General features: G+C 40.7%; 1 protein-coding gene across 1 annotated transcript in view; it reads right to left on the reverse strand.

Annotated features, from left to right (window-relative positions):
* Positions 1 to 13,427, reverse strand: part of NIT2 (nitrilase family, member 2) — a 29,130-nt gene extending 15,703 nt beyond the window's left edge. Inside the window, exons 1-4 of the mRNA XM_006890021.1 lie at positions 13,400 to 13,427; positions 5,498 to 5,616; positions 3,553 to 3,673; positions 1,344 to 1,432 (exon numbers count right to left, since the gene is read on the reverse strand). Of these exons, the coding sequence (XP_006890083.1) occupies positions 1,344 to 1,432; positions 3,553 to 3,673; positions 5,498 to 5,616; positions 13,400 to 13,427 (357 nt within the window). The remainder of the gene's footprint in view (positions 1 to 1,343; positions 1,433 to 3,552; positions 3,674 to 5,497; positions 5,617 to 13,399) is intronic.
* Between the last annotated feature and the right edge of the window lie 2,427 nt (positions 13,428 to 15,854).

The following is a 15,854-nucleotide window of genomic DNA, read 5'->3' on the forward strand; positions in this document are numbered from 1 at the left end:
TTTTGGATGTGCATAGGGATTTGATTCTTAGAAGGTCCCACTCATCTATTTTATCTTCTCCTGGTTGTAAAAACTAGTATTTTTTTAAAGCTAAAAAGAAAAAGAACAAACTCTATAATGTGAACAGGTTACCACTGACTTCTTAAAAATAATTTTTAAAAAAGGACAGAGTTGTTAACAAACAACTGAATTTTTTTTTTAAACTGTAAGAAGGAGGAGAAGAAAAATGCTAACCCAGAATTCAATGACACAAAACGGTATTTCAAGAATGAAGGCAAAATAAAGATACATTAATAAAGAAAAATGAAACAGAATTCATAGTTAGCTGATCCTGACAAATATTAAAAAGCAAAATTCTGCTGCTATTAAGTAATTTCCAACTCACAATAATGCTCCATTTGGTTATCTGAGGCTGTAAATCTTAAGGGGAAGAGTCTGTCCATATTTCTCCTAGAGAGCAACTAGGAGATTCAAACCGATGGCCTTTCTGTTAACAGCCCCATATACGACGCACTATGCCACCAAGGCTCCTTATGGCAGCTTCCACATATGGGCAACAGATAGAAAAGAGACCTGCACTACTGTAAGGTTTGTAAATTTTACATGAAGCGATACCAATTTCTTTCTTAGTAAGGCTATAACAAAATGTACATATAACAAGTGCATAATGAAAAGAATAATAACAGACAAGGCTAAAGAGCCAAAAATTCTAAAAAAATATTCCACTCACTCAAAAGGATACAGGAAAGGAGAGGGGGAAATTTAGTAAAATGTCTGTAGTCTTATGTACAATAATATCAATAACTATATGAAATTGAAATGGACTAACCATTCCAATTAAAAGGCAGAGATTGTCAGAACTAATTTGGAAAAGCACGATCCAACTCTCTGGTGCCACAAAAGAACCATTTAAAATATAAACATACAAAGAAGTTGAAAATTAGAAAGAGCTGGTAGGCCTAAGAAGCCTGGAATGTCTGTAACATCATTCAATATAAAATAGACTTCAAGACAAAAATCATTCTAAGAATCAGAAGGAATCTTTTTTAATGATAGAAGGATCACATAATCAGGAAGCATTGACAATCTTCACTGCATGTTACCTAATACTGCAAAGATAGTAACTCTGGCTAAATTTATCTATAAATATTCAGTAACTCCTAATCAAAATTCCTATAAACTTTTCTTTTGCAGAAGAGAAAATCCAAAATTTATATTAAAAAAATTCTACAAACAAGAATAGCCCCACCTGTCAGTCAATAAATGCCAACCATGTGTATGATAGAGTAAGCAAGACGAAGTAACTGAATAGCAAATTCTCTAGAGGCAAATTTCCAACTTACCTTTCTGTGTTTTACCAGTATATTTCCATCAGGCCCAAATACAGCACATGTGTTATATAATTTCCCAGCATCTGCTTCAGGAATGGAACCTTTCATTGAGAAACACATATGCACACAAAACAGTCAGAATAATGCAATTATTTTGTGACAACTTGACAAAGGCTTTGACAAATTGTCACTTTCATCTAATAATAAAGTTTACAACATTTTAAGGTTTATGCACTCATAGTATTTTTAAAATCTCTCTTCTTGTATATAATCTTTAAGAAATCAATCTCAGAGTGTAAACAAAATGTTGTTTTTGTTAAGTGCCGTCGAGTTGCAGGGGACTCACAGCGACCCCATGAGCAAAAGTCCTGGGCACCTCCTGTATAACTTGCGTCCTTTCTCCAAAGTTCATAGGATTTCCAGAGGCAAGATATTATGGAAGTGAATGCCACTCCTGCTTCCAAGTAAACAAAATATGTGTTCAAACCAACCAAAACTAACCAAACTGATTCTGAAATTGGGCCTTGCTCTTGAGCAACACTTAATATATAATATTAGAGCAATAGAGGGTGGGCAACTGGCAGTTCCTTTTTGCACAAATTAAATTCACCAGTTCCTCCAACAGTCCTGAACTCAAAAAAAGCCTCAAGACAGGTTGTTAAGTAACAAGTCTCTGAACATCATTTCTGCAGTTTTATCTCTGTGCTCCTTGCTTTGCCTTCATTTCTGGACTTCCAATGGTATGAATGGCTTAAAAGCCACTGAAAACCCTCCTGTGCATGGCTCTCCTCTGAAACACACTGGGTCAGCATGTGTGGAAATTCACCTACAGCAACTTGACAGTCTAGGGTGGTTTGTTGTTTTGGTATTTAAAAAAAACACAACAAGGGAGCTCTGGTGGCCTAGTGGCAAGAAGCTGCACTGTAATCCTGAAGACACACGGTTCAAATCCACCAGATGCTCTGCTGGAGAAGAAGGGGCAATCTCCTCCTGTACCAATCAGATCCAATTTGATGGTACACACATAAAAAATAATAAAAACAAAAAAAAAAACCAACACAATAGAAACACAAAAAAACTAAACACAAAGTCATCATATATCACAATACAGAAATAATCTTATTTTCTGTTTTTATTATTAGTTTTTATTTAAGCAAAGAGAACATTTATAAATCTATTTCAAAACCACATAAATTAATTACCTTCAATATATGCATCCTCTTTTAAAAATACAATCTTGTATTAGTATAACGAAAGACAGATGTGATTTCTCTTTCCACAACTTCCCTATTTTCTATAGCAAAAGTTTTGTTGACATCTGTCTCTAATCTTATTCTTTCTCTAGAGGAAAAAAGTCACCATTATCAGTTTGGTGGGTGACTTTCTACAGCATTTATTGTGGTTCTAGACATAGTAAATGCTGTACAGAGACATACACCACTGACTACGTTTTAAGACACATTAGGGACCACTGGTGGTGTGGTCGGTAACCCAACGCAAGTGGTTTGAATGAATCTGTGACTCCACCTGACAAAGATGCAATTTACATCCTCTAAAAATCCGCTGGAGGGCCAGCTATGAGTTGGTTCCTTCTTGATGGCAACGAGAGTTTAGATACATGAAAACACTAGAAAAACTCATCTAATTGATGAGTCAATTCTAACTCACAGCATCATAATGGACAGAGTAGAATTTTCCTAAAGTCTTTCAAGGCTGTAAATCTTTTCATGGAAGCCAACTGCCACAACTTTCTTCCATGGAGTGGTTGAGCACTCACCATTAGAGGCTCATCTTACACACATACCCATATGAAAAATACAAAGCTGACTCTTTTGTAGGAAGCTCTGGTGGTCTGGTGGGTAAAGAGTTTCGCTGCCAACCCAAAAGCACACGGTTCAAATCCACTATATGTTTCATGGGAGAAACATGTAGTTTTGATTTTATAGCCTTTGAAAATTCAGCAGAGTCAGCTATGAGTTGGTTCTGATTTGAAGGCACATAACACCACCACTACCACCTTTATGTGTGGGATTAATATGAAAGGAAAGAATTTGCTCACCTCTTAACAATAGAACTTAAAAAAGCTTTCACATTACTATATAGATCTACTTCATTCTTTTCAATGGCTAAACTGTATTAATTCCCAGTTTAAAAGTAACATGAAAAACCATTCTCATGCTTTCAATGTTTAGTCTATTATGCCCTGTGGGTAAAAAGTTACCTCCGATGAGATATATGCTGCATTCCTTTGCTACTTCAGAAAGCTTCTGCGTAGATTCACCAGGAATTTTCTCTGCATATTCAGGAAAATATTTTGTGCCATATGGAGAATTAAAACATTCCTAGAATAATGTTGGCAAAGAAAAAGAAGAGGAAAACCACCAAAATAGTCGATCTAGTTTAATATTCTGCTGTAACACACAGCTGCTTCTTTTGTATTTGCTCTCAAAAAAGACTAAGGCACAGCAAAGACCAACACTGATACTTTGAGGGCCATAGACAGGACTCAAGAGTTGGCTCAGGAGAAACTAGAGGACACAAGTCACATGTCAGCTTGCAGAGGCCAGATGTATTTTTGCCAGAATAACTGGTTCCTTACATTGGATATTAGGGAGCTCTGATGGTCTAGTGGTAAGGAACTGCATTGCCAACTCAAAGGTATATGGGTTGTACCTACCAGCTACTATGCTGGAGACAGGAGGATAATCTCCTCCTGTGTGATTTATTGCCTCTAGAAATCCCCTAGAGGGTCAGCGAAGAGTCGGTTCCAGCCTACTCAATAAGAGTCGACATAACCTTGGGCATCAAGGATTTTATAAGTTCATTGTGTCCCCTAAAATATGAGCTGTCAATTCTAACCCTGATACCTGTGGATGTAATCTCATTTGGGAAAAAGGTTTTCTTTGTTCTGTTAGTGAGGCCATATCAGTATACATGATGCCTTAACAATTTCTGAGACATGAAAAGCTCAAATTAGCCAGAGAAGCAAGCAATAATGAACAGGGCAGAGAGCTGTCACATACAGATCTTCAAGGAACACCAAGAAGGAAGTTAGAGAAACTGAGACAAGGATTTTGCGTCAGAGTGAACAGCAAGAACCTCTGCCCAGCGGGCACTCTTGATTTCAGGCTTCTGATATCCTAAACTGTGAGATAACACATATTTGTTAAAGTCACCCCTATGTGGCATTTCTGCTACAGTAGCACTAACAAACTAAGACACAGAATTGCTTGCTTGCACAAGGCTCATTTGGATAGTCAATGAGTTGGCAAATGCGAAACTCAAGTGCTTTGACTCCTAGATTTTTTTTACTCTAATAATGGTAACATACACCAACAATAGACTATCAGGGGACAGATACAGAAAAGTCCTACAACTGGAGTCAAATGGAAGAGGGGCTTAGCATGAAGAACTTGGACTCCTTGTTAAATAAAGATTCCTACTCACTGGCTACATTTATGATAGACTGACATCTGAGTAACATATGTTGGCCCTGAAAATTCTCGAGTTTTCAAAGGGGTGCCTCCTCTCCATGAAAATGAGAGAGATTTGGGGGCCCACCTGGAAGCATTCTACACACTGATTTTCATCAAACCTTTGGCGCTGATACTTATAGATGTATGTGCTGGCCTTTGTAATGATTCCCCCTGTAGGGCGAATCCTGGACTTGCTGACAATGTGGTCAGTCTTCAGTTGGTTCTACTCTAGAACAAATTACTTTGGAAAGAGAGACTAAGTCCTGTTGATTTTAAGATGCCACAGGCTCCCTCTATGTTTCTAACTCTTTTAATTACTTTTCTAATGTTGGAGGCTTAGTGTTAAAACCGCTATGTCTTGGTCCTGTAAAGACTTACTGTATTTGGAACAAATGTTCAATATCCAAATGCATGGAGGATTTAGCTTTAAATAAGTTCAACAACTTTCTAGGATTTTGGTTTTCTCATCTAAAGAGAGTAAACGATCCTAAAGTTAAAGCCCTACACAAATCTTTGCATGTCTGGTCACAAAGGATCTTGCTGGGGCCCTTACCCAGAAAAATGTGGGAAGATCGTGAGGTTCCAATGGGTGTTGCTAGACATTGGCACATAAAATCATAACTAGGAATAGTAAACACCATTCTGATGGATCCACAGTTCCCAGGAACGGGTGGCTTCTTTTGTACTCACAGGCAGAGACACAATTTTGGCTCCTTGTTTAGCTGCCTCCCGGATAAGGCCACAAGCTCGAGTGAGGTTATCTGATTTGATGGAAGAAACTTGAAGCTGGATGAGGGCCAATCGAAAAGCTGAGAACAAAGATTAAAAAAAATAATAATAACAACAGTTGTCAGCAGATCTGACTAACAAATCCAAATCAGAGCTGTGGTTCTTGGAGTGCAAACTTCCTCCCAAGAGACATGTGGCAACGTGTGGAGATATGTTTGATTGTCATGACTGGGGGTAAGCTACTAGTATCTAAGGGATAGAAACTAGGGATTCTGTTAAATATCCAACAAAGATAGGACAGTCTCTAAACCAAAGAATTGTCCATTGCAAAATGTCAACAGTGCTGTGGGGTTGATAAACTTTGAGATGGAAAAGATTCACTGAAAAAAGCGACATGCCGGGCACAAGAATCTGAAGTCAAGGGTCAGTGCCAGTTTCTTCCCATACAGTATGGGAAACAGGACTTGACTGAGATGAGAAGCCTGGGTCTGAATCCTATCCCTTACTATTTGATCTTGAGTTTCCCACTCACCCCAGATTCAGTAACAGAGCTCATCCCAGCACACGATTCGCAAAACCTTGTGGTTTCCTGACTTCTGTGAATACAGACAGTAGATCCATGGAGAGGAAATGCCTGTACCACTTTTCCACCAAGGTCTGGGACCCGGTACACTGTTCCAGCAGCTGACAGAAAGTAGGGCCTGCCAGTCAACAGGCTGCCCAGGCCCCGAGTCAAGGATAGGCCTAGAGCACCCGAGAGGCACTCAAAAGGGCACTGTACCCAAGGGTACACAACTGAATAGCAAATAAAAAATAGTATTTAAAGCAGCCTCTAAAAGGGCAAAACAAAATTTAACTAGGATATAAATGGCAAGGCTAAAGTGCCTATGAACACATTTTGGAAGCTTCGGAATCTGTCCTGAGTAATTGTATTCTATTAACCTGAATTATACACAGTCTTTAACTTCCCTAACATGGTTCTGGTTAGGGAGCTCTGATGGCTTAGTGGAAAGAAGCTATGCTATAATCCCAAAGGCATGCAGTCAGAATCCACCAGCTGCTCACAGGAAAACAATGGGCAATCTCCTCCCATGCAATTTGCTCCCATTGAAAACTCACTGGAGGGTCAGCTATAGGTCGGGTCCCACTCAATGGCACACATCAACAACAACAATATAGTTCTGTGTGGTCTGTGACAGATTTTGGACTCAGTAAAGCAGTAAGATTGGCGCTAGGATGAGCAGAAAAAGGTCTGGAAGCATGGAGAACACCTGTGCCCTCATGGGAATTGGTTTTGTGTTGTTGACACTATTGACAGGGACAGTTCCCCTTTGTGAAGTTGGAAAGGTCAGATATGGCCATCCCCATGCCAACCTTGCTCTTTTTATACCTACATAAGTGGAAACACACACCGTGCTTACACTGTGCTTAAGGAATACTTAACATTATGAAAATGTCACTACTAACTCCAAGCAATCTATAAATATAATGAATCATCCAAATTCCAATAATACTCCTTAAAAAAATGGAAAAAAACTCATCATTAACTTTATGTGGAAAGGAAAGAGGTCCTAAATAGGTAAGGTATTACTGAAGAAGATGAAAAAAGTAGGCGGCTTCACATTTCTTGATCACAGAACCTATTACATATGCACCTGTTAAAACTGCCTGGTACCACTCCAGACACACAGCTCAGTAGAATAGAACTGATAAATCATATATGATTTATAAATCCATCTACCTGTGAATGCTCCTTAGGGGAAAGGATGGTGAAACTTCATCTCACTTACTTTGGGCATGTTGCCAGGAGGGGCCAGTTGTTGGAAAAAAGATGACATGCTAGGAAAGGTGGAAGGTCAGCAAAAGGGGAGAAGACCCTCAACAAGACTCACCCTAAACCATGGGCTTTCATATGACAGACTGTGACAAGGGTAACGTTGAGATATATTGTTCATAGAGTTGCTATGAGTCTTCGTTTACTCAATGGCACATAACAATAAAAACATAAGAGCAACTGACCTTCAAAAAGGGTTATGGTCCATTAAATGATGCTGGCAAAACCAGATAGCCATTTGCAAAAAATTAATCAGGACTCACACCTCACACCACATACAAAATGGATCAATGATCTAAATCTGAAATCTAAAGTTACAAAGTTTATGGAATTAATAATAAGGATAAGGCAAGAAGTTCTACTCTGTGGCATAAATAGAATGTCAAACTAAAACTATATAAACAATAGAAAATAAATAACTAGAATTTGTTAAAAATGAAAGACTTATATTCACATACACAAAACCACCAAATAACCCAACTTTAGCAAAAGAGTAATATGCAAACTGACAGAATGGGGTGGGGGTGGGGGAAATTCTGGAAATGACATACCTGTCAAGGATTTAATCTCTAAAATGTATACAAGATCCCAACACTTCAATAACAAAATCAGGAACATATAGAAGGTCCTGGTTAGAATGAAGAAAAATTTGTAAAAAAAAAAAAAGACCAAACTTACTGGTCTCACAAAGAACAGAGCAACTGCTCAGACTACTGTCCTGAATCACTCTTCAAGGTAAACTGAAGCTATTTTTGGAGGCTACTTTGTAGCCAAATGCTACACTGCCCTAAAAACTAACAACACCCATGAGGAATGTGTTTCTTAAAACAATCATACAAATACATATAAATACAAATATGATATACAAATATCATACCGAAAGGCAAAATCTACCCAACACCCCCCAAAAAGCAGGAGGGAGCAGGGAAACAAAAGGATGGAAATGAGGAGCATACGGTGGAGATAGGGAAACCCAGGTAGAGATGGGGAGCCCAGCGTGGAGACAGGGAACCCTGGTTAGAGCATTTTATATATTGCAGAGATTGCAAGCAATGTCAAGGAATACTTTGTGCATGAAAGGCAAATTAGTTTGCTATGTAAATTTGTGTCTAAAGCGTAACAAAGTGTTCAATAAATAAATAGATAAATAGATAAACTACCATGGCAAAGTAGCAACATTCCCCACCCTCCATTTGTAGAATAAGAGACTAAAAATATTTTCATTTTGGATTTGGTCTTGTACATTACACAATTTTACCAATAATGTTTAAATCTTGGGCAGAGATGGTCAAGAACTTACAGATTTATTCCTTCCTTGATATAGTAGCTGCACACTGTTTGCACCTACTATATTTGTGTGGTCTTTCAGCTCTTGTATGAATCACTGTTACTAGTGATTCTTTTTTTAATTAATGATTTTTCAAATGCAACATATATTTATTTTTCACAGAACATTCTTTCCAATTAACTCTCCCCCCCATTGATTAACTGATGCAGATTTTTCTCCCTACCCACACCTCCAACCAGTTTGGTTTTCTCTTTTAAAAAAAATAATAACATTATTCCATTGTTATACAATTCCCCCTTGCCCTAGTCCACTTTACTAAGCATTTCTTTTTCTGGAATCCTGTCATGAAAATAATACCTAATCCTATATTCCTTTTAACCCATTCTCTCCCTCATCTGTTTCAATGCAGTATACATAATTTACTGAAGTTTTCTCAGTCTCACCCCAACTCTGATGACAGTCCCATTCTACAATAGTGGCACCATACAGCACCTGTCCTTTTGTGACTGAGATATTTCACTAAGCATAATGTCCTCCGAGGTCACCCATTTTGAATAATATTGCATGAGTTCCTTGTTTTTCAATGCAGCGTAGTATTCCATTGTGTGAATATACCACAGGTTCTCTATCCATGATGGGCACACAGGTTGTTTCCAACTCTTTGCTATTGTGAACAAAGCCGCAATAAACATGGGTGTGCACATACAATGACTTTTAAGGTCCTTGGTTGTCCTTAAAGGAGACCTGCTGGACAAGTGTGCAACATGTCCGCTAACTGAAAGGATGGTAGTTCAAATCCACCTTCACCTGACTACAGAAAGATAATCTCTTTCCATAAAGATTTATAGCCTCAGAAACTTGATGAGTGGTCCTTAGGTCGGCAGTTAGATTTGGGGTATTTTTGGTTGGTTGCCCCAAGAAGTCCTGGTGGCACAGGAGTCAAGTATTTGGCTGCTAACTGGAAGGCTGATGATGAAACTGCTAGCCACTCTGAGGGAGAAAGATGTGGCAGTCTGCTTCTAGAAAAATCCATGGCCTTGAATATTCTACAGAGCATCCTCACTCTGTCCTATGGGATTATCGTGAATCAAGATCAAACCCATGACAGTGGGGCTGGTTTCCATAAGTGGCTGTCCTAGTCTAACAATGAGGACTTACTAAAAGAATGAGAAAGAATAAAGCAACTCAAGGGAAGAAATCATCATACCAGCAATACCTCGGTTATTCACACATAAACATTATTAAAATGAAAATCTGGAATTATTCTGTGGGATGGTGGGGGGAAACGACTGGATACCTTTATTGGGGAAAGGGAAGTTATATAACTTTAAATCACTCTTTTTGTTGTTGTTGTTAGGTGCTGTCAAGTATTCCCATAGTGATCCTATGAACAACAGATCTGAACCCTGCCTTATCCTATGCCATCCTCACACTTCCTGACACATTAGAACCCATTGAGGCAGTCACCATGTCAATCCACCTGGTCAATGGTCTTCCTCACTTTTGCCGACCCTCCACCTTTCTGAGCATCTTGTCCTCTCCAAGGAACGGTCCCTCTGAGCAACATGCCCAAAGTATGTGAGGCAAAGCCTCATCATCCCTGCCTCGAAAGAGCACTCTAGCTGCACTCTCTCCAAATCATGTTTGTTCTCTTGGCCCTCCATGGGATGTTCTGTGCTCTTTTCCATCACCACAGCTCAAAGGCATCAACTCTTCTTCTGTCTTCCTTATTTATTGTCCAGCTCTCAGATGTATAGCAAGTGATTGGAAAGGCCATGGCAGGAATAAGATGCACCTTCGTCCTCAAAGTGACATCATTACTCCTGAATAATTTGGAGAGGACCCTAACTGCAGACTTTCCCAGTGCAATACATTTCCTGATTTCCTGACTGTTACAAGGGTATTAATTGTGGATCAAAGCAAGATGAAGTTGTTGACAGTTTCAGTTCTTTCTCCATCTATCACGATGCTGCTTATCAGTCCAGTGGTAAGACTCTTTTTTGTTTTCTTGACATTAAGATGCAATACATATTAAAGGCTGTATTCGTTAATCTTCTACAAAAAGTGTTTCAAGTCTTCCTCGCGTTCAGAATGCAAGGTTGTGTGATCCACATAATACAGGTTACTAATGTGTTTCCCTTCAATCCTGATGCCACATTCCTTGTCACAGAGTCCAGCTTCTCAAACAATTTGCTCAGCATACAGATTGAACAGGTATGGACAGAGAAATCCAGCCTGATGCACACTCCTTTCCTAATTTTAAACCATGTAGTGTTTCCTTGCTCTGTTCATACAACAGCCTCCTATTATAGGTATAGGTTTCACATGAACACAATTATGTGCTCTGGGACTCACATTCTTCTCAATGTTAGCCATACTTACTATGATCCACACAGTTAAATGTCTTTGCATAAATTTAAAAAAATGCTTTATAAAGCATAAATTAAAACAATCTTTAGGAAGCCAGATTTGTTCAATTTTCCACTCCAACCATGGGGAGCTCTGGTGGTCTATGGTAAAGAGCTACTGTAGTACTGGAGGTTTATTGTTTAAAATGGTCCCCTGGGGTGGAGGGGTGGCGGGCAGGGAGAAAAGTGCAACAATGAATGAATGGAAATCCAAAATCTCTGTAAATGTTCATTGAAACTAATAATAATAATAAAAATTAAAAACATAAAATGGTTCCCTATCTATTAATTTATTTTGCCAAATGGATGGGCAGGAATACGCAAATAGGACATTTTAGCCTATCCACAGGGAGTTTGGCTAGTCTAGCCATTAAATCGAGGGGATCCAGCAGCAGAATTGGACAAATCACACCACCAGAAAGGAAGTGAGAGAATGCAACTTGTCTTTCAGGAACAGAGATTCGTGTGCCAGGCAGACTACGGCCTATAGAAGCAACAGTCATAGCAGAGAACTGGAGACCTGACATGAGACAGAACATACATTGGGACTGCTATGCCACGGAACTGGAGCTAAGAGATTTTTGCCCAAGTTTGTTGGAGGACTGGGGTGGGGAGAAGAGAGCCGTAATTGCTAGGACTGAGAACTTTGTAAAACTGGCCAAAAGCAGTGAGGTTCGAGGCTGAGGTGGCTGCAAGCACATTTCAGAAGCTGTCCTGATCATATTCTGCTACTAACCTGGATTACAACTTTTCAACTTCCTCAATATGGTTTTGCGTGGTCTACGAGCATCTGCATTAGATGTTGGACCCAGTAAAGTAGTAAGGTTTGTGTTAAGATGAGTAGAAAGAGGTATAGGAACGTGGAGTACATGTCTGACTTCACAAGAACAAGTTTTGCGTTGCTGATGCTGTTGATATAGTTATCTCCATACAGCCCTTGCTCTTTTTTCAGCTACCAGCCCAAAAGAATGCAGTTCAAATCCACCAGCTGCTCCGCAGGAGGAAGACGGGCAATCTCCTTGCAACCGTTTTACTGCCTCTGACAACCTGGTGGAGGGTTAGCTATGGGTCAGCTCAGACTCAACAAACCACTACGACCCAAACCACGGAGAGGTCTCCAATCCATCTGCCTCTGTCATGCTCCATCATCACACAGTCCTCAGCCTTAAGTATGTTAAAGGGTTTCTGTAACCTATTCTGAACGTTTAGCTCCCAGTTTCCACTGCTCTAAGGAAGTGCAATCACACTATTTCACAGTAGCTTCAAAAGACCTCTGTAAAAACACTTTCTATACATTCTACATGTCAGAAAACCGAGGTCCAGAGAAACTAAATGGTAAAATGATTTTGTTGACATCCTATGGAAAGCTACTAAGTGGCTCAACACTAAGCTTCCAGGCTTCGAGTCAAGAACACGTTCTGCCTCAGTTAAAATAATTTTGCCACGGCAATGAGACAAACAGCCAACAGCTCACCCCAGTGGACTTCGAAGTCAAACAGACTACAGTGATACAAGGTAAATAACAAACAATGCGTATCTAGAAGCTCAAGGTCCCCCGCATTTTCCTGTGAGCTTGAAGGCAGTACAAAAATGGAGCAAAAAGATCCCGTTTTCTTACCGGACGTGCACCGCACTGATTCCGAATTAACTCATTGACAACGGTTCTTACTATGCTGCCTAAATAAAACAAACAAACCAAAACGACATCTGCTTTGTTTCCACCTGACAAGTTTCAAAATAATTAAGACTATTACAACAGGTTTAAATAAGCAGAGATTTTGTGGACGGCGTAGGGTCTGACAAGTTTTCAGTGTGTTGTACAGCGGTCGCTCCGAGTGGGAACCAACATACGGGACCTACGAACAACTTTTGCTAAATCAAATGTCAATCCAAGGGGAAGAGGTTGAAAGAAATCTCACTGGATAGGTTGGATTCTAATACAAAAATAAAGATCCCGTAAGACGGATGTTTTCACTCTCGAAGAGGCATCCGAATTACCCGGTTTTCCTGAAAGCACAGAGGCCCCGGCCTACTTTCAGAGACGGCCTTTTCTGCGGGTTGGGGTGAAGGTGCGGGAGCTGACTTTTAAGGGGCACACTCTGCTCACTCTGGGTGATGCTGGGCCAGGTAGCCCGAACTCCCCTGGAAACAAGGCGGGACTGGGCTGCGGGAGGCAGCGTGCAGCAGGTCGGCAGGGCCCGGAAGCCGGCCGCGCTCCCGGAAGACTGGAGGCGGGAGGCCCCCCCCCCGACGTCCTCCCTCCCTCGCCAGGCCGCCCCTGTCACCCCCGCAGCCTCCCCGTCAGGGGTCGGGCCGCGATCGGTGCCACTTACTGGCCATGGTTCTCCCGAAAAGCACCATGAGCCCGCGGCCGAGCCGTCCTGTCCTGCGGGCCAAAATATTGGGCGCTCCGAGGCTTGTGCTCCGCCCCCTGCCGATCTGCCCGCCTCCCTTGGCGTTCGTTCGCCTGAGCTGCAAACACTTTGTTTTGGTTTGGTTTTTTGCAAACACTTGTTTAAAAATTAGCCTGTTTGCGTTACTCAACTGGATGGATAACCCTCTCCAGGACAAACCTGTTCATTCTCTTAGCAGTCCACGGTATATTAAATACTCTTCTCCAACAACACAGCTCAAAGGCATCAAATCTTCTATCCTCCCTAAGTCATTATCCAACTCTCTGACGCATAGCACGTGATTGCAAAGACCATGGTCTGTTTTTATATAAAAAATATTAAAATTATTTTAAACTTAATTACAATATAATCAGGCGCCTGGAACGCCTTGAAAACTAAAGGGGCAAAGAGGGGTGATTGAAGTTCCGGTAGTGCACTGGTATATCGTTCATTAGTGGGCTCCTAATTTTGTTTGAGTTTAATTGAGTTTGAGAGCTGGAGAAAAGGCTGGAAAAGCCTTCACTTATGTTTAGCGTCTGCCGATTCTCTGCAAAAAGAACTTCTTGCAAGTTGGATCATCCTTGTGGCCTAGTCTCTCTGAACAAGTTGCTGTGACAAAGGGGATGGAATTATTCTGGCTCTTTAGGTTTCTTGTCACTGTGTTCTATCTATAACAGGAGAAGAAAATACTACAGGGTCAAATAGTCCTAAAAAACAAAAGTCCTCTTAATGTTGTGAAATCTGGCTGCTAGTATCTATCAGGACTTTTTTGGGTCTTTTGTTGCTGTTTTGTGCCGTGGAGTGGCCTGCAACTCATTAGCAACCCTATCTACAACAGCCCTAAACCCTGCTCTGTCCTGTGCCCATCTTACTGTCTCCAACACACCCATCCTGATTACCCCAATCACTGAATCAATCCATCTCATAGAGGGCCTTCCCCTCCTGCGCTGTCCCTCCACCCTACCAAGCATGACATCCCTCTACAAGGACTGGTCTCTCCTTGCAACATATCCAAAGTATGTTAGACGGAGCCTCAGAATCCTTGCCTCCAAGGAGCGGCCTGATTTAACCCTCTCCAGGACAAACCTGTTCATTCTCTTAGCAGTCCATGGTATATTAAATACTCTTCTCCAACAATACAGCTCAAAGGCATCAATTCTTCTATCCTCCCTAGTCATTATCCAACTCTGACGCATATTATTTTAATAGTTTAACAATCTTTCGGGGGGGGGGAATAGGGAGAGTCTCCTTCCATGTGATTTACTGCCTCTGAAAATGGGCTAGAGGGTCAATGGAGTCAGTTAAACACCTCACAGTGCTCAACAACATCTATATGTTGTTGATTGCCTTAGAGTCAAGCATGACTCAAGGCGACCCTATGAACAAAGGGCCTGAAGCCCCTCTACAGCTATCGACATTTATCATGTTTAAACATATATGGCTTTGTAATAGTTTACGATGAAATGAAATCTAGGATGAAATGGAACACTGTAAGAACATTTTGGAGTTTGTTGTTACTTGCCATTGAGTTGACTCCGACTCATAGCGACCCTATGTACAACAGCTATTAACCCTGCTCTATCTTGAGCCCACCTCATTGTCTCTGACACACCTATCCTCCATTACCCCAGTCACTTAGTCAATCCATCTCATTGAGGGTCTTCCTGTCTTGCACTATCCCTCCACCCTTCCAAGCATGATGTCACTCCCCCAAAGTATGTCAGACCGAGCCTCAGAATCCTTGCCTCCAAGATTTCACCCTCTCCTGGATGAACCTGTTTGTTCTCTTGCAGTCCATGGTATATTCCGTACTCTTCTGCAGAACCACAGCTCAAAGTCATCAGTTTTTCTATCATCCTTAGTCATTGTCCAGCTTTCTGATGCATAGCACTTGAGATATTTAGAGGTACAACATTTATCTGTCAGTTTGTTGTAGTGGGAGAATTATTTTTTTTATTTTTTTAATTCAATGAACATCTACAGAGATTTTGGAATTCCATTCATTCATTGTTGCACTTTTCTCCCCATGCCGCCCCCTCCTTCACTCTTCTTGAAAAGCAAAACTCGTTCATTGGTACACAATCCCCACCCCGCACACACCACCAACCTTACCTCACCCCAAATATAATCCACTCTGCAACCGTCATTCCATACTCTTATGATAAATATAATGCCCTAAAATAGAATACTTTTAAACTATTCTCTCCCTCATAGACTTCAATGCAGTAAGCGTAATTTATCCAGTTTTTGTCTTACCCCCACCCCGACGTCAGCCTCATTCTACAAGTGGCACCATATAGCATTTGTCCCTTTGTGACTGAGATATTTCACTCAGCATCATGTCCTCCAGTGTCACCCATTTTGAATAATATTGCATGAGTTCCTTGTTTTTCAA

Source organism: Elephantulus edwardii, unplaced genomic scaffold (assembly GCF_000299155.1).
Source record: "Elephantulus edwardii isolate Elephantulus edwardi_28Jun2011 unplaced genomic scaffold, EleEdw1.0 scaffold00085, whole genome shotgun sequence".
NCBI classification, from domain to species: Eukaryota; Metazoa; Chordata; class Mammalia; order Macroscelidea; family Macroscelididae; genus Elephantulus; species Elephantulus edwardii.